General features: G+C 43.9%; 1 protein-coding gene and 1 long non-coding RNA gene across 12 annotated transcripts in view; one reads left to right on the top strand and one right to left on the bottom strand.

Moving 5' to 3' along the window:
• Positions 1-22,818, top strand: part of trpm3 (transient receptor potential cation channel, subfamily M, member 3) — a 162,905-nt gene that overhangs the window by 82,031 nt on the left and 58,056 nt on the right. For all 10 annotated transcript variants that reach the window (XM_076890779.1, XM_076890774.1, XM_076890775.1 and 7 more), the window contains exons 3-6: positions 2,585-2,786; positions 5,359-5,572; positions 7,206-7,330; positions 8,761-8,932. In XM_076890779.1, coding sequence (XP_076746894.1) covers positions 2,585-2,786; positions 5,359-5,572; positions 7,206-7,330; positions 8,761-8,932 — 713 coding nt within the window. The remainder of the gene's footprint in view (positions 1-2,584; positions 2,787-5,358; positions 5,573-7,205; positions 7,331-8,760; positions 8,933-22,818) is intronic.
• Positions 626-21,376, bottom strand: LOC143421470 (uncharacterized). Of its 2 annotated transcripts, none has more exons than XR_013101130.1 (5): positions 21,215-21,376; positions 11,733-11,839; positions 8,776-8,913; positions 5,392-5,554; positions 626-1,722 (listed from the first exon to the last, which is right to left on the bottom strand). It is a non-coding gene; the product is annotated as an uncharacterized LOC143421470 (long non-coding RNA). The 2 variants fall into 2 exon arrangements; XR_013101129.1 differs by lacking the exon at positions 626-1,722 and adding an exon at positions 2,561-2,640.

A 22,818-nucleotide genomic window follows, 5' to 3' on the forward strand; every position in this document is an offset into this window, starting at 1 on the left:
AAAAAAAGACGTGAAAGCGCGTATCGCTTTTACTCTCAACAAGCAGCGGGTGCTGTAACGCAGTCAGTTCTTCTTTTACTCTTTTACTCTTATGCTGTTTTGTGGATCACAAGGTTTAAAACTACTTATAAACACACACACACAAAGTAACTCCACCAGAGCGCCTATTTCAGGTCACTTTTGCCGGTCCAAGCCCGGGTAAAGGAGCAGGGTTGGAATTGTGACATTAAAAAAAAACAATAATTGCTAAAAGAAATTTAATTTGTAGTTCTAAATAAACTCTAAATGCATTTAGGACGTTTTTTACTCACGTTATGTCTCTTCCACGATGTTATTTCTCTCTCCAACAACATAGGTTACAATTAGATTAGCATGACCAATTATGCAAATTAGGCGATGGCGTCATTTAGTGACTTCTAGCGAGTTTTAGGACAACCAATAGCAATTTTCCTTACTGAGGAGTTGGCAACACTGGTAATGATAATCATTATTATTATTATTATAAAGAATTTTATATTTATAGTCACAGTTCTGCCTAATCTCACTTTATGTATGTGACTAGAGACTAGCCACATGTATAGTACATCAAAGAAGAAGGGAACACGCTCAGACTCCAGTTATGAAAGATCATACCTATGTTTTATCTTCTGAAAAGGAGTCCCCTTCACCAAAGAAGTGAAAAAGCAAAGGAAAGAGACAACATGACCAGCATCTCAAAAATGTCAGATTTATTGTTTCCCTGTCTTGCGGCAACAAACAGATGCTAACAGCAGCTAACAGAACAGAGGCTAACAGCAGCAAAAACATCAATGCTTACTGACAAAAAAGTTTAAAGCGTTGTTGAAATTCAACATTAGCCACAGTAGATAGACATGTTACTTAGGTAAACATCAGACTTACAGCCTACACTCACTGCAGATGAACAGCAGCCAGAGTTGTTTGTCCTGTAGTGGACACCATAGACAGGATTACACACTTGAATTGATAGAGGTAAGAAACAGAACTCAGCTGACTGCCATCTGCAATATTCTGACATCTATTGAGACTAGACAATGTAAAATTAAGGTCTAGACCAATTCATGAAGACAGTAACATATTCTACATTGTTGTAAAAGAATATTTAGGAAGAAGTCCTTATCATTCTGGCATAGTCTATCTCAAAGTACATTTATGAGGGCTTTGTTTACATAATACAACGCTATAACAGCACTGTAATGATAACAGCACTTTAGAACAATTTGACTCAGTGTGATAAATTCACAATTACCACCACATTCATTTTTCATTTTGTTTTACAATCTCACTGTCACCTTGAGATTATCAAAATCATTAGAAAACCTGATGTTGTTTTTGCTGGAAGACAAACTCTCTCAATTCTCCTGCATGTACTATCAGGTGCCACACACACACACACACACACACACACACACACACACACACACACACACACACACACACACACACACACACACACAGGAAATGCCACAGTTTGTTTGGTACGGAAATTTTGCATTACTAGAGGAAAACGGGTGAAAGCCAGAAGCAAGACGAAGGAAAAAAGATGTTCCTCAAGATCAAATCAGCTCATTCTTTTTAGTTAGAGACACTTGTGCTCATGCGTGAGGAAGAGGAAGGCAAAGTACCTTTGGTAAGACATGATGGAAACATGAAGTGATAATCGCAGTCTCCTGCCTCCGTTCCTCCCTGGGCTCCCTCTTCATCCTGTAAGATTTAAACACAGAATATAAAAGCGCCATTCAGCACTTGTGAATGAGAATGTACGCAAGCATCATAACTAGCATTTTGCTAACTCTTGTAGTTGCTGAGAGGGAAAAGGAAGTAACAGCGACAGGTACAGAAAACAGAAAGGGATGGAGCTGAGAAAATTTAGCAAAAGCCCACAAATCCTTCCACTCATCTGCAACATAGCCACAGAGCCTAGCCTGATTCACACCTTCCCAGAAATATAACTAAATGCAACAGTTGGGATTGCTTCCTTTGATTTTAATAAGCTGTGTAAACATGGTGCAGGCTATAGTTGTACTTGGCTTGCTTACAAGGCTAATACAATTGCACAGATTCTATCAGTGTAGACACGCACCTCTTTCTTGGTTTGATAGTTTTTGACGATCTGTGTGTAGACTTAATTGCCACTAAAGCTTTTCCCGTGTTTCAGCAAGAGAACTGTTGTTCAGTATGGATCAGCTACAAGATCACCTCAGTTCCATCCATGGAGGCAGAGCAATGCAGGCTCAAACATAATGGCAAACAGCCACTTGCACAAAATTTAATATTTGCTCCTCTGTTATTCTATGCAGGACTATAAATCAAGCTTAGTAAAGAGATGAAAGTTGGACGGCATGCTATCCCTTCAGCCATGCCCACCTTTTATTGCTAGATACATACTACGGCAGCTCTCACGCTCTTTTCTCCCCACGCTCTCAGTCACACACAATCTGTCTCTTACTCTCCTTTTTCTTCTTCCTGCTCGGGGCTTGCACTTCTCAAGATTTCAATTATTCTCTGCAAAGGACTGTGTAATATACCGGTCTTACACTCACTCTTACTTTCTCCTCTTGTTCAGGTGCTGTTGTGGTCGTCTAATAGGTCAGCATGTGGGCTTGCCACCGGGCATCTCATCTAGTCAGAATGATAAGGCAGAGCGTTTGGCCAAGAATGACAGCCTGTCGGAGAAGTGGTCAATCAGCAAACACACACAGCTCAGCCCCACTGATGCCTTCGGCACCATTGAGTTCCAGGGAGGAGGACACTCCAACAAAGCCATGGTGACTCTCTTTACACTGTGTTGCATTTTATTAGACTTCTCCTTCAGCATGCTGCCCACACAAAGCTTGAGCTTTATGGAACTGGTCAACGTGATTGTTTTGAGCATTAGGGCACCTAAATAAAAGGAGTCACTATTCTGTTGTTATTTCATGCAGCACTGACCTCAGCCGTTGCAACTCATGTTTCCATTAAGACTCGAGAACCTTTGGTGACACATATCTGAGTGCACCAGCGCAGGAAATCTACTTTGTGTAGCTTTAAGAGTGCATTTGTATGCTTTACTGAGCTATTTTAAAGGCCATAGTTAACCTCCTAAGACAAGAAAGAAGAGAGTAGAGGATTTAGATATCCTAAAATATACCTCCAAACAGTACAAAGGAACCTAACCTCTGATGGAAGTGCTCTCTTCTGGAAATATGAAAATAAAAGTAATACAGTAATGATGTTGAGCAGATGCTTTTTTATGAAAAATGGCCACATAAATTGATTATAGAGATAGTAAAGACTGAGTAATTCAAGAAGAGGATTTCAAAAATATTCAGAAAGTGATGAAAGCTGAAAGTGCATAATGTGATCTAAAGATATTCTTCAAAGCTTCAGTAAACATGTTGTTTGACAACACGCAGGTACAGAGGAGGAAACTGTTTGATTCCTAGATAACTGAAATACTTTTTCCCTGAATGGCAGATGTAACACAGCTGAAAATAGATGAATAGTTGCGGGTTGCTGAATAAAAAATGACATTGACAAGAGGACTCATCAGGGCTCATTGTATGCATTATGGAGAATGACAAATGTGTCCAATCAGAAGACCTGGAGATAACTGAGGAATCAATCAAATTACTGGAATTATTGTGGAAATATGTGTAATTATTGCTTTAAAAGACTTAAGTGTTATGAGTGTTAGCAGACTGCATTTTGCCTGATTAATTGATCCGTCCCTAATGTGATCTGATGACGTTTTATTCGCAAAGTCACAAACTATGATAACTACACTAAGAAAGTCATATCACACTTTACTGCAGCAATCTGGGAATTCAGATGATTAAACCTAAATTATGTCTGATTTTTTTCCCCAGTGTTAAATTATTCATCCAGACACATGAATGAAATGGTAAATGATCTGTATTTATATAGCGCTTTACTAGTCCCTAAGGACCCCAAAGCGCTTTACATATCCAGTCATCCACCCATTCACACACACATTCACACACTGGTGATGGCAAGCTACATTGTAGCCACAGCCACCCTGGGGCGCACTGACAGAGGCGAGGCTGCCGGACACTGGCGCCACCGGGCCCTCTGACCACCACCAGTAGGCAACGGGTGAAGTGTCTTGCCCAAGGACACAACGACCAAGGCTGACCAAGCCGGGGCTCGAACCGGCAACCTTCCGATTACAAGGCGAACTCCCAACTCTTGAGCCACGATCGCCACCATGTCAGGTTGGCTTTCTGAGGGTGCATTAGAGGGATAAACAGATGCTCCATAATGTATGTGGTTCTTCAATCATAGCAAACATCTGCTCAATACGTCTTCTAACTTGAGAAATGAAATCCATACGCATAGACACACATGAAACACCAATGCTTTTTACGTTATCATACACATAAGTCGTCACAGCGGTGAAATACTTCATCCCCAAGACACCATATACCTGAATGTAATGCATAAAGTTGTGGTAAAAACAAAGTACACCATATGTCAATTCTAAGGTTTTATATATCCAGACAAAATAAAATTATCTTGACTGTAGCTGGTTTTGAAATGAGCGAAATACAACCTCTGATGAACTATAATGTATTTATTTAACAACTAAGCCAAAAACCGAAATTATACTGCCATGTTGTTTTTATACAGAAGAGGCTTTCTCCTGGGAAATTGTCGAAATAAGTCATACTTGTTTCATCTTCTTATTACTTGTCATGAAGTTTAATATTTAACATGCTAAGTGAAGCCTGTAGAGACTGAGATGTAGCTGTTTCAGTATCTAGTATTGCACAATTATCTATATAAATATTGATTTATGCAGAGCAATAAATCTGCCATTTAACCTAGGTTAGCATATTTGGTGATTCTAAATTGGTCATAGGTGTGAATGTGAGTGCGAATGATTGTCTGTCGCTCTGTGTTAGCCCTGCAATAGACTGGTGACCAGTTCAGGGTTTAACCTGCCCCCTGCCCTATGGTGGCTTGGATAGGCTCGAACCCCATGTAATCCTGAATGAGATAAGCGGAAGAGGATGAATAGATGGATGGAAATAATAACACAGTGCAATATGTCATGTTTTACTTTTCATCTGAGGTTGTATTTTACCTCATTTTACCTCATTCGCCTCCGTCAGTGCGCCCCAGGGTGGCTGTGGCTACAATGTAGCTTGCCATCACCAGTGTGTGAATGTGTGTGTGAATGGGTGGATGACTGGATGTGTAAAGCGCTTTGGGGTCCTTAGGGACTAGTAAAGCGCTATATAAATACAGGCCATTTACCATTTTAAGACACATAACCTCTTTTTTACTACATTTGTATGTATTGCTTTATTTCACTGACATGCTTCATGCTGTTTGCAGTACGTACGAGTGTCTTATGACACCAAGCCTGACCTGCTGCTCCACCTGATGACCAAGGAGTGGCAGCTGGAACTGCCCAAGCTGCTCATCTCAGTCCACGGGGGCCTGCAGAACTTTGAATTGCAGCCCAAACTCAAGCAGGTCTTTGGCAAAGGGCTCATCAAGGCTGCCATGACAACAGGGGCCTGGATATTCACTGGAGGAGTCAACACAGGTAAACCACGGGTTTTGACTTATGAAGACAAACTTAAAAACTTTCATGTTTGCAAAACAGAGAGATTGCATACAGCGTTGCACAGCCGTCTTCCTTTTTATAAAAATTAAGTGGGCACTTCAATTTGGCGTATGATGAGTGTGTTCAAGTCTTTATCACAAGTTATCAGCTATTAAATAACCATTTGTCAAGTGTGTCTAGGCTCTGAAGCTGTTCAGCCACTGGATCACTGTAAAATGGCTGTGAGCACACAGTGAAAGTATGTCAAGTAGTCTAGACTGCTTTTTAATGACTTAAACCTGATGACAGGGTGGCTCATTCAGATTAAGAGTTATTATTCCAGTATTAGTTGCATGAGAGAAGGCCTGAAATTAAGGACGATCAAAATCTTACACTTGTCAAGCATTCTTACTTTTTGAACAAAGTAATAAAATGTTCTAGCTTAGTAATAGTCCATATGGACCCAAGAGAATAGAAACAAAATATAGAGTGCTAACTAATTAATACAGAACCTTTTGCTGTTACAGTGTAGAGGAATCAGTTACATTGTAGAGAAATCACAGAGATGTCTGCTTTAAGGAAGCAGTCTTCTAGGCTAAGGAAGTCTCCTATTCTTAGTGCTGAGTTTTTTTTTTGTTTGTTTTTTGTTTTGGATGATTTTGGCTCAGAGCAGAGTAAGTGAGGAGCTCAGAGGACTGGATGTTGAATGCTGAGGTTGGAAGGGTGAAAGTGTGAAAAAGTCCAAGTTTCAAAGCTTGAAGAAATAAGACTGTGCAACAGTGTAAGTGGTGAAACAAGATTGGTTGGAATGAATACAGGAAACCAGAGTGTTAGCTGGCAGACTGGAAGCACATGAATTATTCATAAATATGCTGTTGCCATGTATATAGAAAGAGGCCTCAGCGAGTAAACTGGAGCTCCACTAAACGCTCTGAACAAGCGCACATTACACATTCATATAGTACTTTTGTCTATGGGGGAAAATGTGTCTTATCTTATCAGCTTCACTTTGCCTTCAGTAAGGAAGTTAACTGTTATTTTTACCTTGTATTGTTTCCAGGGCACAAAAAGAGATGCTATTTAAGTATCTTAGATTGTATTTAGAGCACTTAAAATAAGATAAAAAGGCAGCAGAATAATGTTTAAATAGGAGAGATGAGAACAGACAAAAAGAAATGATACACGCTGGATGGCGTAGAGTGCGCGCACTTGAATACAGAAAGGAGTAGAAAGTAAGATTTAGTGACAGAATGGGTGCAGGAGGAGAAAAGAGGCCTGAATAATGGATAGCTGGATTGGAGGGACAGTGTGTGGAGGTGGAGAAAAGAATGAATGTCAGCTGGAGAGATGAGATAAGATGGCCCCCAGGTCTGACTGCTGCTCCCCTGAGGACAACTACTACAAGCCGAGAGCTACAACCTGGCTGTGTTTAAGTGTGTATGTGTGCGTTTGTGTTTGTTAACACTGGCTCCACACAGTTGTCTTGTGTGCTTAACAGATTCTTTTTATCTATCTCAGCAGTGTACGTAATTATCTGACTGGCTGTGTATTGATTGTGACAAAACATCTTTCTCTCTGTCCGTCTCTTAAAAGCCCTGAATATTCATGCACACATGCCTATGTCCACACACAGGTGTGATTCGCCACGTGGGTGATGCACTGAAAGACCACGCCTCCAAGTCAAGGGGAAAGATATGCACCATTGGTATTGCTCCATGGGGCATCGTAGAAAATCAAGAGGACCTTGTTGGCAAAGATGTAAGTCTGTGAAGATAGATAGATAGATAGATAGATAGACAGACAGACAGACAGACAGACAGACAGACAGACAGACAGACAGACAGACAGACAGACAGACAGACAGACAGACAGACAGGGTAGATAGGGCTGAGGCTATAAAGTGCTATTGACAGCTTATTCACTGAGATGCTGAGTAAGCCAATAAACACTCCTTCACAGTGAGCTGGACAGCTGGGGAAACCAAATGAGGCCCATGCTGACTCAGTGAAATCTCTGGGAATCAGTGTTACGCTACTGTTAAAATTTCATCATCAAAATGTCCCGCTCTCTGTCCCTCTGAATAAGTCAGGCAGAACCCATTAATGTTGGTGACTGAAATGAGCTGATTAAGTGCTGAGGTTCTTTTTTATGCGTGATTGGTTTTAGCTGTCTATATACTACCAGATGAGTTTACCTCAAAGTGTCAGACAGTGTTGCGGTATTGTATATATCTGAGAAACTTTGGAGAAACTGAAAGTTTAATTTCAGCAGCAGTACAATGAAAGTTATGTTAATAATTATTGGATACATGGCAACTCCAAATCTAAAAAATGATTAGAACTGCAGTGTAGATGGTCCCTCTCACAGCTGTCACAGGGCAAAAGGCGAGGTATACTAATGAGGGGTCACCGTCCACACGACCATAAGTGTGTGTATTTGGGACAACACCCCCCCGCTAATTAGGACCTTCTTGCTTTAGGCAACAGTTACAACCACTGCACTGTCACCACCAGTATACCAGAGTGATGTTAATTTTTGTAATTACTAAATAGATTATCTACCATTAACTTGACAATATGCTCAGCATCCAGGTGCTTGAGTAATCTATTACTCTTGAAAGACTCGCATGAGACAGGTTTTTTACCTGTCTCTGTTCATCCTACTCGTGATTTCACTGCGAGCATTTTCTCTGTGATAGTCTCCCTCTGCTGTAACACTTCCTTCAGTTGCTCCCTCATTCGCAAGGGGTCACAACAGCAGATGGTTCCACATAGTTGATTTGGTAGTTTTTCATGTCAGATGCTCTTCCTGACCCAACCTTCCTAGTGATGTCTGTCTTAAACTGGGGATCTTTTTTGCGTCTGCACCATGGAGCCATTATAGTATCACACTGCTTGAGAAATGCTAATGTCTTTAAAAATCTATGGCCCAGCTTGTAGCATAGGATATCCATCAAGTCTCAAATCACAACCCAAGCTCACCCCACATGAAATCCTTACGGTTATTTTACTCATATTTCTTAAAGCTTTGGGCAGCAATGCTCTCTTGAGGCATACATTCAACTTTAGATGCAAAAGCAAAAGTAGTGAAAACCTCTTGAGAACAGGAGCAGGCTGTAATTTTATATTTGTATTCTAAGAAAGGTGCAGTGTTTGCATAGTTGTTAAATATTGACTTCTTTTGGCCAGGTGGTGCGTCCATACCAGACCATGTCCAACCCGATGAGCAAGTTGACGGTTCTTAACAGTCTCCACTCCCACTTCATCCTGGCGGACAACGGCACCACAGGAAAGTATGGTGCTGAGGTCAAATTGCGACGTCAGCTAGAGAAACATATCTCCCTGCAGAAGATCAACACACGTGAGTGAAATTTATCGCATCTTTCAGTCTGAGCCAAACTGACCTATTTACCCGACATTAGTGTTGGTGTTTTTAAATATTGCGGCGAGTGATAACGGCATCATGAAACTGTAATCCTCGCTTTATCAGCGACACCTCTGTGGGTTAATTGGGTTCACTCTAGTTTGTAGACTAAAATTACCTGCTTTATAGTGAGCACATGCTGTCAGAAGGTGTATTTTTAGCCAGGTAGATATAACTTCGTAAGCCTTTGAAAGTGTCCCTCCCTTCAGGGGTGGGTTATTTTTTTTCTTTCAAAGCTTCTTGACAGCTCCGATGAACTCTTTCCTCAAATAAATCTGCTTGATAATCTGTGGGGGGTTTTTTTTCTTTTCCTCTTTGGTGCCTACAGCTATCAAGCCAGCTGGCAAACACAGGCACAGTGGCAAGCACAGAACTACAACATATGTAGACATACAGTATACATGACTGTAAATGCATGTACATACAGTAATGTATCCTTATACTACCACTGGGGGAAGGAAAAAGCTTGATCACACTGTTTTTGGTTGTTTACTTACCTGTCTTTGTACTGAATATTGCGTGATACACATGTTAAGCTGCTGGCTTTGCTGTACAGACAACAGTTTCTTTTTATATATTTTTTCAGATAAATCAAATTGCATTAACACAAAAATCCTAATTTCACTGTATTCTTTATTTTTGTGAAGCTCGAATTAGTTGCACCAAAAGCGTCCTGTGCTCACAAAGGGTAGCAAGTACAAATACTTGTTCATGTGCCCAAAAACATAAGCTTTAATTTTTTTTTCAGTGTATTTTTGAGTCGGCATATTTGCCTTTGTGCGGCGTGTTCATCCGGCACTGAGTCCTTGTTGCATTGCATTTCTCTGTTTTCATTTTTCACATTATACCTTAGCTAGAAACTGAATGGATTTACATGAATACAAAATGCATTTCTCTGTCTTTTTCTATCTCACCCTCCTCTTCTCGCGCTCTGTCATACACAGACACAAGCAAAGCAAAATCGCACATAAACCTCTGTGATATCCTTTAAATATATTTCTCAATAGCCTCTTGCAGTATTGTTTTGATTGAGCCAGGAGCAAACCTAAGTCAGATAAATGTTGTTTGCAACCGGGATTTATTTGCTATTACCTTCTTTTGCTGTCAGGGTAAAACCATTTTGAAATAATTTCTTCGGGGTTCGGTTGACATGAATGCACGCACTTTTACACTAGTGCTTTTTGTAAAACTCAGGAAGTGGGTGCGTTGCCACAGAGTCGAGTGCTGTGATTCAGATCTTCTCTTTGTCAGCACCAGTTTTATCCGCTGTCAGATGCCTCATTGATGTTTGCTGATAGCGAGCTTGCAAGGAGATGTTAAATGTCATTTTCATTCTTAGAAGAAGTGTTAACACTACCACATCCCTCCTAATCCTCTAACTTCAAGGTTATTAGAAATATTCCTGGTATTAAAGGGACAAAGCGGTGTACGTTCATCATCCAGCCATGTGACCTATGGACTTCCCTTTGTCATCCTATGCCTGGATTAATACAAAAGGGGCTGGGAAGGCAAAGGGACGGCCAGTTGTCATGCAAGCATCTAATGTACCACCGCTGATTTAAATCCTTTCTGCAGCTGTTAGCTGTATTTCCAAGATGAGTACTAATGTTTATTAGTTATTACCAGTTGTTAGTTATAGGTAACCAGTGACCTGCTGACTACCCACAGAGCCATAACCCACAGACTATCTCTGAAAATAATCCGCACTGCCTGAGGTTGCACTGATAGCCACCTTCAGCTTTAGCTAAAGTTAAACCTGCCACTCATCCTGGCAACTTGCCTGTTGAGGTGAAGTCCTCTATCAAAGGGAATCCACCGCCTTAATCAAAATCACATGAAAACCTATACTTCTATAGTGACTTGGTACTTTTATCTTTGACTGTCAAAGTGAGCTCTTATTAAGTCTTATGCACACACACACACACACACACACACACACACACACACACACACACACACACACACACACACACACACACATATGCATATATACATATACAGTACATATATAAAAAGATAATAACTGTATAGTGCTGTGAATAGTATTTACCCCCTTCTTCATTTCTTAGTTCTTTGCAGTAAATTATTTCATTTACTGTGGGGAAAAAAGCTATCCAAACCAATCTGACCCAATTTGAAAAAGTAATTGCCCCTGGGCAAAAATGGCATCCCTGAGAGAGTTGCAAGGAGAAAACCCAAAATTCCTCACAGTGATGTGAAAGGCTCATTGCCAATTATCACAAACACTTGATTGCAGTTCTTCCTGCCGATGGTGGCACAACCAGTTAGCAGGTTTAGCCAGGTACATTTGGATTGCTTTCTCACTTAATAGATGAAATCATCTTTTAAAAACTGAATTTTGAAATTTACTCTAATATTAATAGTATGTCTAATTTTTTGCTGATCTGAAACATTTAAATGTGCCAAATATGTGAAAAACAAAGAAAGGAGGCAAATACTTTTTCATGGCACGGAAGCTTTTCAATGTCCAGTTTGGGAAATTCAGGAAGTCCAAGCAATTACCCTTCTGGTAATAGCAAGCTGTTTAATTGCTAAAAAACAATGATTAAAAAAAGAAATTAAGGAAAGTGAAAAATGAATACTGAATATATTCAATCCTCTTAACATGAGAAAGTCAAGAAACAAATCCACTCAGTTATAGAGTGAAGAGCTATATTATACTGAATCGTGTTGTGCGTTTGTATGCATGTGTATCTTGATGTGTGTGGGCATTTACCTCTTTATTCACCAGTGTCAGGCTTGTGGACAAAGGCCATTTTTTGACTTTATCACCTGTCCATAGTCACTGGATGACTGCATCAGTTTTCCTCACAGCAGGTACCCCTGTGGGATCCACGTGTGCCCGGAGGTGTTGTCAAAGAAAGAAAGATTTAAAAAAAAGTGAAGGGGAGAAAACAGCAGTTAAGTTTAAATGGCCATGCTTGTGGGTTTTAGACCACATGTAACCACCAGATCTCTCTTTTTCCCCAACATAGTCCCAAACATTGCACACAACACAAGATGAAAGAAGTGTGGTGGATAGATATGCGTAATCTTCCCCTGTGGTATTTTTGTGATGTCTGGGCAATCCTGTAGCTAATCCTACTGCGCTTGTGTGTGAATATCCATGAAACAGCTATAACCATGTGACTGCCAGAAATGCTGTAGCAATCAAATTGGCTCCACAATATTCTAACATTTTGTTTAAATTATGGGAATCAGTGCTTTACAACAAATCTATGGGTGTTTTTGTCTGGTTACCCTCTTACAAAAAGGTTATAATCTAAAACAGGTCAATTTCTGTTGCCGTAAGAGCACATTTGAGTCAAAAACTGACTCACTTTTTGCTGAATATTTGATGTTAAATCTAAAAGCGGTATCTCTGGCTGTGTGTAAACAAAATAAAAGTCCTAAGACACGAAACATGGCTTCAAAGGCTGTAAATATGGATGGTTGGAGCCAGCACATTAAAACTAGAGCACTGGAGTGACACTCCATGGATGATGTAGCCCAATTTGATCTCAAGCGGGCTAGGGTAGAAAAACCATTGTACTGTAAGGACGCACAAGTACAATCAGGGAGCACTAGAGTCAATACTGAGTACTACTGTATCAATGGGCTTCTCATTAGTTAGCTAGCCAGACGAGGATGGAGCTCAGGCAACCTAGAATATTTCCCATGTGAACAGAGGTACAGATTACCCAGTGAACGTTGATAAATGAAAGTAAACAAATGTTGTTTTGGAAAAAAAAAGAACTTTATATATATATTCTCTCAGTTACTCTTACACTGGAGCATTTCTTTCTCCTGCTTTTCATTCCCAAGTAGACAATGTCAAACTGTAAGATGAGGAAATCAATAAAATGATTGGCACCATTCAACACTGTTGATTCACCGCTGCACAGCTCTTTTGATGTGTCTGTGGCCTTGGCTGTAATGCTTTTTAATCACTGCCTCACAACAGACAGAAGTGCAGAACGAGCCCGAGAGGAGAGTGGGAAAGTTAATACAGAAAAAAAGGATTAAGGGCAGGGAGAGAAGGAAGAAAACTAAATAAAGTGCAAAGGAGGTAAGAAACAGCCGAAGATGCAGGCAGTGAGGCAAGGTGTTATCTGTGTTTGCTTTGATGAAAAATTGGGAGGTAAAAGGAGGAAAAACGTGGTGTGATAAAATATCAAAACAGGCCTCATCCATTAATATAGAGAAAAATAAGAGAGCCCTTCATCTTATTTGCTGCATTCATTACGTGACAATTTGAAACGATTAGTTATGTCTATAACTTCTGTTCCCTGAAGGAGAGGAACGAGGTACAACACATAAGTATGGGATATCACGCCCTCGCGTGTCCTGGCTGAAGAAACCTTTATTCACGCCTTTACGGCAGATGACGTGTGATGACACGCGCAAGGCCCCGCCCGCACATATAGCCGCTGCCATCACCGTCATCCCTCAGTTCGATAGCCGCTCTTCACCGAGCCAACTGCTCAGTGGGGCCACCCTGTGTTGTACCTCGTTCCTCTCCTTCAGGGAACAGAAGTTATAGACATAACTAATCGTTCCCTTTCAGTCGATTCACTCGGTACAACACATAAGTATGGGACCTATATACACGCCCCGCAGAGCAGCCACCGAACCGGAACGGGACCACCACATCCTTAGTGAGTGGTAGACCCAGCAGAAAGGACAGCATGAGCCACCGAAGGGGCTGTAACGTCCAACCGATAAAACCGCACAAAAGTGTGCGGCGACGCCCAATTAGCCGCTGCACAAATATCAGCCACAGGCACCCCTCTAAAAAGAGCCCATGAGGTCGCCATCCCCCTGGTGGAATGAGCTCCCACCCCGTGGGGCAACGCAAAACCTCCGGTGCTGTATGCCAGCGAGATAGCTTCCACAATCCAGTGGGACAGCCTCTGTCTGGACAGAGCTCTACCTCTATTCGGATTAGCGAAGCAGACAAACAACTGGTCACACAAACGCACATCCCGAGTGCGCTCAATGTAGGTGCGTAGCGCACGCACCGGACAAAGAGAATGCACCCTCCTCTGCTCCTCAGATTCAAAAGGAGGGGAGCAAAAGCTCAGCAACTCAAACTCCATTGAACTATAAGATGCAGGCATGACCTTGGGAAGATAGGCGGCATTCGGACGCAATACGACCTTGCGGCCATCAGGAGAAAACTGTGTGCAGGCAGGATGCACAGACAGCGCATGAAGGTCCCCCACTCGCTTCGCCGAGGCCAAAGCGAGAAGTAATGCGGTCTTATACGAAAGAAGTTTCATATCTACCGACTCAACGGGTTCAAACGGAGGGCCACAAAGGGCCTCCAGCACCAAAGACAAGTCCCAAGCCGGGACACTGGACTTAAGCACGGGCCTCAGCCGGCGAACCCCTTTCAGAAAACGCACGGCGAGGGGATGCGCACCTGGTGTCACCCCGTCAAAACCGATATGACAAGCAGATATAGCCGCTAAATAAACCTTGATCGTTGAAAACGAAAGGCCTTTATCCAACAGCTCCTGCAGGAATGTCAAAACATCCACAATAGAGCACTGAAATGGGAGAGTGTGGCGGTCCTGGCACCATCGCTCGAAGGCTCGCCATTTGTAAGCGCACAAGCCTCTAGTAGACGAGGCCCTGGCGCTCTGAATCGTCGCTACCACACTAGGTGGCAGACCCTTAGCAACCAAGTTTAACCTCTCAGCAGGTAAGCATGAAGGTGCCACAGATCCGGGCGCGGATGAAACACTTCCCCCCCCGCCTGAGAGAGGAGATCCCTGCGGAGAGGAAGCTGCCAAGGACTTGCTGCAAGCAGGCTGATTATTTCTGCATACCACGACTTCGCGGGCCACCAAGGGGCCACCAGGATCAGAGAGAGGGAATGCCGACGCACCCTCTCCAGAATTGGAGATATCATTTCCACTGGGGGAAATGCATACAGGAGCACGTCTGGCCATTGGTGCGCTAGCGCGTCCAAGCCCAAGGGTGCATCGTGGTCGATTATGGAGAAGTACAGGGGGCAGTGAGCATTCACCCTGGAAGCAAAAAGATCTATTTGCGCCTCGCCAAATAGATCCCAAATCTGAGCCACTATTGAAGGGTGTAACCTCCATTCTCTCACCAGAGGACCCCCCCTGGAGAGAAGGTCCGGCCCCAGGTTCAGGTGGCCCGGGACATGGGTGGCTCTTAGAGTCAGAAAATGAACACTGCACCATAACAGCAGAGAGCGAGACAGCTGCAACAGGGGAAGAGAGCGTGTTCCTCCCTGCCTGTTTATATAAGACACCACTGTTGAATTGTCCGTCCTGACTAAGACATGCTGGCCCTGCAGGACTGGACGGAAACGCTTTAGAGCTAAGAACACTGCCAACAGCTCTAAGTGGTTGATGTGCAGCTGGCGCTGAGCCGCGGACCAGATCCCTCTCACTGACGCACCCTCGCACAGCGCTCCCCACCCACTTAGGGAAGCATCTGTGGACACCACCTTGCGACACAACACCCTCCCAATCCGAGAGCCCTGGTGCAGTAGCCCGGGCTCCCTCCAAGGACGGAGAGCTAGCATGCAAGACGCAGTTACCGGCAGCCTCCTCCGGAGGTGACGCGAAGCACACAAACGGTGAGAGAGAGTCCAGCGTTGAAACGCTCTCATTTTCAACAGCCCAAGCGGCACTACGGCGATCATAGATGCCATCATGCCCAACAAGCGCAATATCGTCTGGAAACGCAGTCTGCGTCCCAGCTGAAATTGAGCGAGGCAGCGATGAAACGCGGCCACTCTGTGCTCTGACAACCGTGCGCGGCTGGAAAGAGAGCATATTTCCAGACCGAGAAAAGCGATCTGTTGACCTGGGATTAGCGAGCTCTTCTGAAAGTTCACAGAGAACCCCAGTGTCTGAATGTGTGACAGAACCCGCGACAGCTGCGTCTCCGCCTGTTCTCTGGAGCAAGCCACGAGAGCCCAGTCGTCCAGGTAGGCCAAGATGCGGATGCCCCTCTTCCTGAGGGGCGCTAGCGCTGCCTCGGCACATTTCGTAAAGGTGCGGGGAGCGAGCGACAGCCCGAACGGCAGCACTAGGTATTCGTAGGCTACGCCCTCGAACGCAAACCTCAGAAACTGCCTGTGTTTCGGGTGTATAGCGACATGAAAATAAGCATCTGTTAGATCGATTGTCGCAAACCAATCTCCCGGGCCGACTGCACTCAGGAGCTGTCTGAGTGTTAGCATCCTGAACCTGTACGTTCGCAGGTACGTGTTCAAGACTCGCAGGTCGAGGATGGGACGAAGCCCTCCCCCTTTCTTCGGAATGACAAAATAACGGCTGTACCAACCTTTGTCCGTCTCCGAAGCGGGGACCACCCGTATTGCTCTCTTCTGTAATAGCGCCTGTATTTCCTCTCTGAGTACCAAGGCTGCCTCGGGGTTGACAATCGTGTTCACGACTCTTTGGAAACGAGGCGGCTTGACCCGGAACTGCAACCGGTAACCCATGGCAACGGTTTGCAGCACCCACGGAGAGGGGGCGCAAGCGCGCCACTGAGGGAAGTGAGCAGCCAGCCGGCTGGCCTGCAGCACTGACGGCGGGGCGCCGTCGCCCCCCAGTGTGTCTGCAGGGGACTGCATCCCCTGCCTGACCTGGCTCATTTCGCCTGCAGGTTGAGCATTTGAGATTGTTTGAGAGTAAACAACACTCTTTATTGATTGCAACATGGGAACATGTACATTTATACATTTTGTTGGGTGCACCTTTTCCGGGGCATAACAATGAAAAACAGCGGGAACACTCGATGTGGTCGCTTGAACATTCAACACATCTGAACCGTGTGCAGGGGTTATGTGCTTGGGAGACCGCGATAGGGAAGTGCAGCGCCTTCTGGGGCTGACAACCTGAACAGAACTTAAGCGGCACCTCTTGTGCGGCAACAGAGGGGTAAGAGCAGCGTCTCCCTGCGTCTCCCGGCCTTTGCCCCAGGCCGACTGGCGTGGAGCTCGGGCCGGAGTACGTGCTCTCGCCGGCGGCCCTCCCACTCCAGCAGTGGGCGCCGGTCTCTTGCCAGCTGTCAGAGGAGCGGCGGGCCTGTGAGAGCTAGCAGTGGGCTTGGGCTGGCGTCTGGGGATGATGTCGCGCAGAGCTTCCGTCTGCTTCTTCCTCAGATCGAATCTAGCCTGAATGGCTTCAAGTGAATGTCCGAATAACCCAGCCGCAGACGCTGGTGCGTCCAGATACACAGCTCTGTCTCTATCAGGGACGTCGGAGAGGGTCAGCCACAGGTGCCTCTGCGCCACCACTGTCGAAGCCATCCCTCTGCCCAGGGAGAGCGCTGCACAGCGAGACGCACGGAGGATGTAATCCGTGGTGACTCTAACCTCGTTAAGAAGAGGTGACAGCGGGCTGTCCTCCGGAACCAGCGATCCAAGCTCCGCCAGGCACATTGCTTGGTACGTCTGGAGCATGGTGACGGAGCTCATGGCTCGAGCGGTGCCGGCCTGAGCCCGATAAATCTTCTCCAGCTGCGAGGCCGAGAATCTGCAGTGCTTGGACGGCAGAGTTGCGGGGCCATGGTTATGGGACGGGGCCAGATAAGCAGCCAGAGACGGCTCCATAGGGGGTGGGTTAGCTAAACCAGCTCCCTCGGCGCCGTCCAATTCCATGTACTGTCCATAGCCGGGCACAGTGACGCGGGTAGACAGAGGTTTGTCCCATGACGCTGTTAGCTCGCAGAGAAAGTCTGGGAACATGGGGAGGCAGTTTTTGGCCGTTGCGGGCTCCGGTGGAAGGAAAAAACCCGCAAACCGCGACGGCTTCCGAGCTGGTGGAGGAGAGGGCCAGTCCACCTGCAGCTTCTCAGCGGCACGGCGAAACAGGGAGAAAAGAGAGGTGTCATCGTGGCCGACCGGCGCAGCAGCGGCGGCATATTGGGTCGACAATGAGCTCTCCTGCTCATCCTCCGACAAACCATGGATGTCCAGGCCGATGTCCAGCACGTCATCGTCTTCCTGGGGAGCGCTGGCGGGCTTCAACCCAGGCTGAAGCCCGTCAGCGCTCCTGCATGGTTCCGGTCCGTCATCGGCTAACCCGTCAACGTATTCCATGTGGTCAGCCCAGCTAATCGCGGGGACATCGACCTGAAAATTTTCGTCTTCGGACTCGGACGAAGCCGGGGCTCCAGACTCGGAAAGAAGAGGGTCATGCCGTGCGACAGCCGAGCGTCCCAGCACTCTTTCCACAAACGTCACCCGTCTTTCCAGGGTCGAGCGTCGGAGCTGGCGACAAAACGCACAAGCTTCGGGCTCCGTCAACGCTCTCCTAGCGTGGACGATCCCCAGGCAGACAGGGCAGGCATCGTGCTGGTCGCTGTCGTGCAAAGAGAAACCACATCCCTGAGGACAGGGGCGAACAGAAGATTTCTGCTTTGCTCGCTTCGGTTTGGAGTCCATTCCCAAAACGCAAAGCGAAACGCTGCACAAGAAAAACTTGAAAATAGCGCTCCGCGGGCAGCCTACGCACCAGCTGGGCGGTGGAGGCTAACACCAACAGGGGCAGTTAAGCTAGGTTCAAGTTGGCAGACAACGGAGCTAACTAGCAGTAGCTAGCTAGCCCAACTCAGCAGAGGTGTTCTCAGCGAGGTGAAGAGCGTAAGAACTGAGGGATGACGGTGATGGCAGCGGCTATATGTGCGGGCGGGGCCTTGCGCGTGTCATCACACGTCATCTGCCGTAAAGGCGTGAATAAAGGTTTCTTCAGCCAGGACACGCGAGGGCGTGATATCCCATACTTATGTGTTGTACCGAGTGAATCGACTGAAAGGGAACTGAATCCACACACCAGGAAAAAAGTTATTAATTTGTGCAAGTTTAGATGCGGTCAGTGACAATGAACGACTGGCCTTGAACGTGCCCTCTTGCTTTTCACCTAAATTACTTGGTGTATTGAAATAGATGCATTCATGTAGATACTGTGTTAACCTTCACCTGCCCTCCTATTACAGTGATTTAATTAATCACAGCACACATAAAAGAAATAGTTGGGGCAATTGAATTCAGAAGCCATAAGGCTTTGCATTGCAGATTAGCCTTGACACTGTGACCTCCATCAGCAAATATTGAATGAATTATAGTTACACTGTGGCACATGGGAAGTCAATGAGTTTGTACTGTTCTGTGTTCACTGTAAATGCCTGGACAAACTCTTTCAGAATATGATCCTTTTTAATGCCAAGTGTGCATATGGGCATCTAGAATATGAATTAGAAATGATACCATTTACAGATTGTAATAGATCAAATAAAGCACTAATAGGAGATTGAATTATATGGAAGTGTGCATAATTCTAATGATCAAATACAAATGTTTAAATTTCTTTTAAATGTTTAGAATTGAATCATTAATTCTCTTTCACAGCCTCTCTGGTCGGTGGTCAGTGAATTGGCACGGTGTGTGGATCAATAGATAATCTATTTTCAGGCAATATGAGTAAAAACTGACCAGAGACATTGTGGGGACAATTGAAGTCACTGCGGGTAAGGTGTGTTCATGCATGAATGCGTACACAAAACATGTCAAAAATGATAACCAAGAACTGCCAGAGTGTCCAACCCTGTGGTGGAGAGATAACAGAGTCAGTAGTGGGTAGGATACAAAACTTGCTCCAGGTATGGTTCCAGGTTGAGGATGTGCATGGATGACGACATGTTATGTGGTGTGGAAAGAATCTGACTGCACAATCAGTAGTGTGAAATGTAGTAAATGTATTTTGGAACAGTAGGTGGGTTAAAAACAGTGGTGGCACAGTCAGAAATGTCACAGTGGACGGGTTGCGAACCTACGGAGGCCCTCTGATGACATGGTCCAAAAAATAAATAAATTGTGGCCACAAAATACTACTTCGTGGGCACAAAATGGGTATAACGTGCTCACGAAATACTTATTTGTGGCCACGAAATACTATTTTGAGGGCACGAAATAGGTATACTGTGCGCACGAAATGCTAATTTGTGGGCACGAAACACTTGACCGATAACTGTGATCCTTCCGAGACCCCTGCAGTTGGTTGACAATAAAATCTGTCTGTAAAGCAACTGGGCACTCAATTATAATAATTGCTATATAACTTTTGCACTGTCCACTTCCTGCTGTGACAAAACAAATTTCCCACGTGTGGGACTAATAAAGCTTATCTTATCTTATCTTATCTTAATATCCTGTTTAAATGTCTCTCTGTAATAATGGTTCCTTGCATTGCCAGGCTTTTCAAAATGCATTTGTTGCTCATTTCCAGCCTAAAATAAAAGTCAGTCATACTGTCTCTGTCCATGGTGTATAGGTTTAGCCTACTCTTATGCTTATGTCTCTACGCAGCTGTCCAGGAATTGTATCAATATGGTGTGTGCACGTTATATATTTCATTGCCACAAATGCGTAATTCGTTTGCCACGTTATACTCAATTCGTGATCACAAATTAGTATTTCGTGCGCACGTTAAACCTATTTCGTGCCCTCGATATAGTATTTCATGGCCACAAATAAGTATTTTGTGGGCACGTTATACTATTTCGAGGGCACGAAGTAGTATTTTGTGGCCACAATTTATTTGTTTTTTGGACCAAGTCATCAGAGGGGTTCCGTACGAACCAGACTAATTCAGACAAAAAGCTAATTTTATTTTATTAGTAAAAAAAAAACCCAAGTTGAATAAAGGTTGGTGAAACAGAATCAATCAACTCTTTTTTATTTTTCTCAAAAAATAAATACGTTTTCTTAACGGCCAATTGAATTTGTCATATAGTGTGAAGTGGAATATATCCTGGACTGTTCAGCTAAAACAGTTATTTAAACCTAAACAGTCAATTTAGAGTACTCAATTAAAGCTACAGTAAGTCAGGTATTATTTTTTAGGTTATTTATCAGGAAAAAAAAAATTTTGGACTCATAAAATGATTGGTTGAGCAACACTTGCTAATATTAGCTAGTAAGCTAATATTATATTACATTTTCACTCTGATAAACAGTTTCATTACATGTTCACATCATATGAGCATGTCCGAGTCCTGCGTTCATGTGCTACCTGCAAAGTGTCCAACAATGTTAGACCGACTTCAAAAAAAGTTTCACTAACGTTGACTAACAGCTACAAAAGCTGCAGCTAACGGAGCAGATGCTAACAGCAGACAAAACAGCAGTGCATAACAGCAAAAAAGTTCAACATATCATCAACAACTCACCTTAGTATCACTGTCATCTGACATAAAGGAGATTCACTGACTCATCTTATTATGTTTCTTTCACAAAGTTTTTTAGCCTCCTTCAAAGTAAAGAGACATGAAAAAGACAGCGGACTCACAGCCTAGACTCACTACAGAAAAATGGTAGCCACAGTTGTTTGTCTCACAGGGGGCACCATAGGTTTGATCATGCACTTAAATTGGGACAGGTAAAAAAAAAACAGATCTCACTTGACTGCAATGCACTGGCTGTTGAGAATTTACACACTGTAACTTTAAGCTACCCAGACAGAACCCACACATGCACAGGGAGAACACGCACACATGCGTGGCAGTGCAGTGGTTAGTACTGTACTACCGCTGGTTAACACTTTTTTTTCCCAGTGAAAAATCTCATTCAATTAATTTCACTCCATATTTTTCCCCTCGTTGTCCACACCTACAGACGTGGGGCCTGCCTCACAGTTTGGGAACTGTTGCTTCAGTGAAACAGGGAGAACAACATCTAATTTCATTTGAGTCATTTCAGCTGTCATTCTCATAGGGTACAGACCCTGTAAGTGGCTATTTATAAAGAATGCTTCCTGACATAGACACACTCAGAAGGGCGACACATACGTATTCATCTTGAAGAGACAGAAGCATTTATGCCATTTAAGCATCTGTCTTAAATGCCTGAGGTGATTTTATCCAGTTCAAATCAAGTTCCTCGGGGGCAAAATGCAAAATATTCTTCAGGAATATAATCAACACTTAAAGAAATGAGGCTTGAATTTATAATGGACAAGCTGTAGATGTTTAGGTACAAATCAACACACAGATCAACCCCAATTACTGTGTTTTCTGGTCAGTGAAAACACATTTTTAGCTGAGTGCTGGTGTAAAACTCACTCTGGCACATTAATTCTAATATTTCTAATAAAAATAAAAAGATATGTGATTACATCTGAGCTGCTTCAAGAAGGTTAAAGACTAAATATTTGAGATTTTGAGAGAAGCTTTGACCTTTTAGCATACCATCTGACATTTTGTTCTATAGCTTGTCAAGTTAGGTTCTCATATCTGTTTCTGATGTTTAAGTGTGTCAGTGTGTGTTGAAGGAATTTACTTTTTTTTTTAAATTTATTTTTGGTTTATTTTATTGGTGTAGGGTGGTGGTGTGAGGTGAGAAGACAAGGGCCCACATACTGTAGCACACCTCCTCCAGTCATGCTGATGCTAATTTGACACATACAAGGACAAACTCGCAAACGCCAACGCACACGCAGACACACACGCGGCGGATGAGTCATTTCTGGATCCTTAATTAGGACCATTTAAGCATGTTATGTGTATCTTGCTTACACGCTGCTCTTTACCTCGCTAATTCCTTCAGTTCCTCATTACTTCCTCGTCTTCCAGACTGGATATATATATAGAAAATTACAGCGTTGGACTCCCTCCCCCCTTTTTTTGGCTACTTCTACTTTTTTCACACTCTTTCAGAGTAGTCTCGCTCTTGAAAAGTAAGGTGTGGGCAGTGGATTAAAATTATATTTGATATATGAGAGACATGGGAGCCAAAGAGAGACTGGGGATTTTTACTCTTTGTTATCTGATATTAG

This window comes from Maylandia zebra, linkage group LG12 (assembly GCF_041146795.1).
Source record: "Maylandia zebra isolate NMK-2024a linkage group LG12, Mzebra_GT3a, whole genome shotgun sequence".
NCBI classification, from domain to species: Eukaryota; Metazoa; Chordata; class Actinopteri; order Cichliformes; family Cichlidae; genus Maylandia; species Maylandia zebra.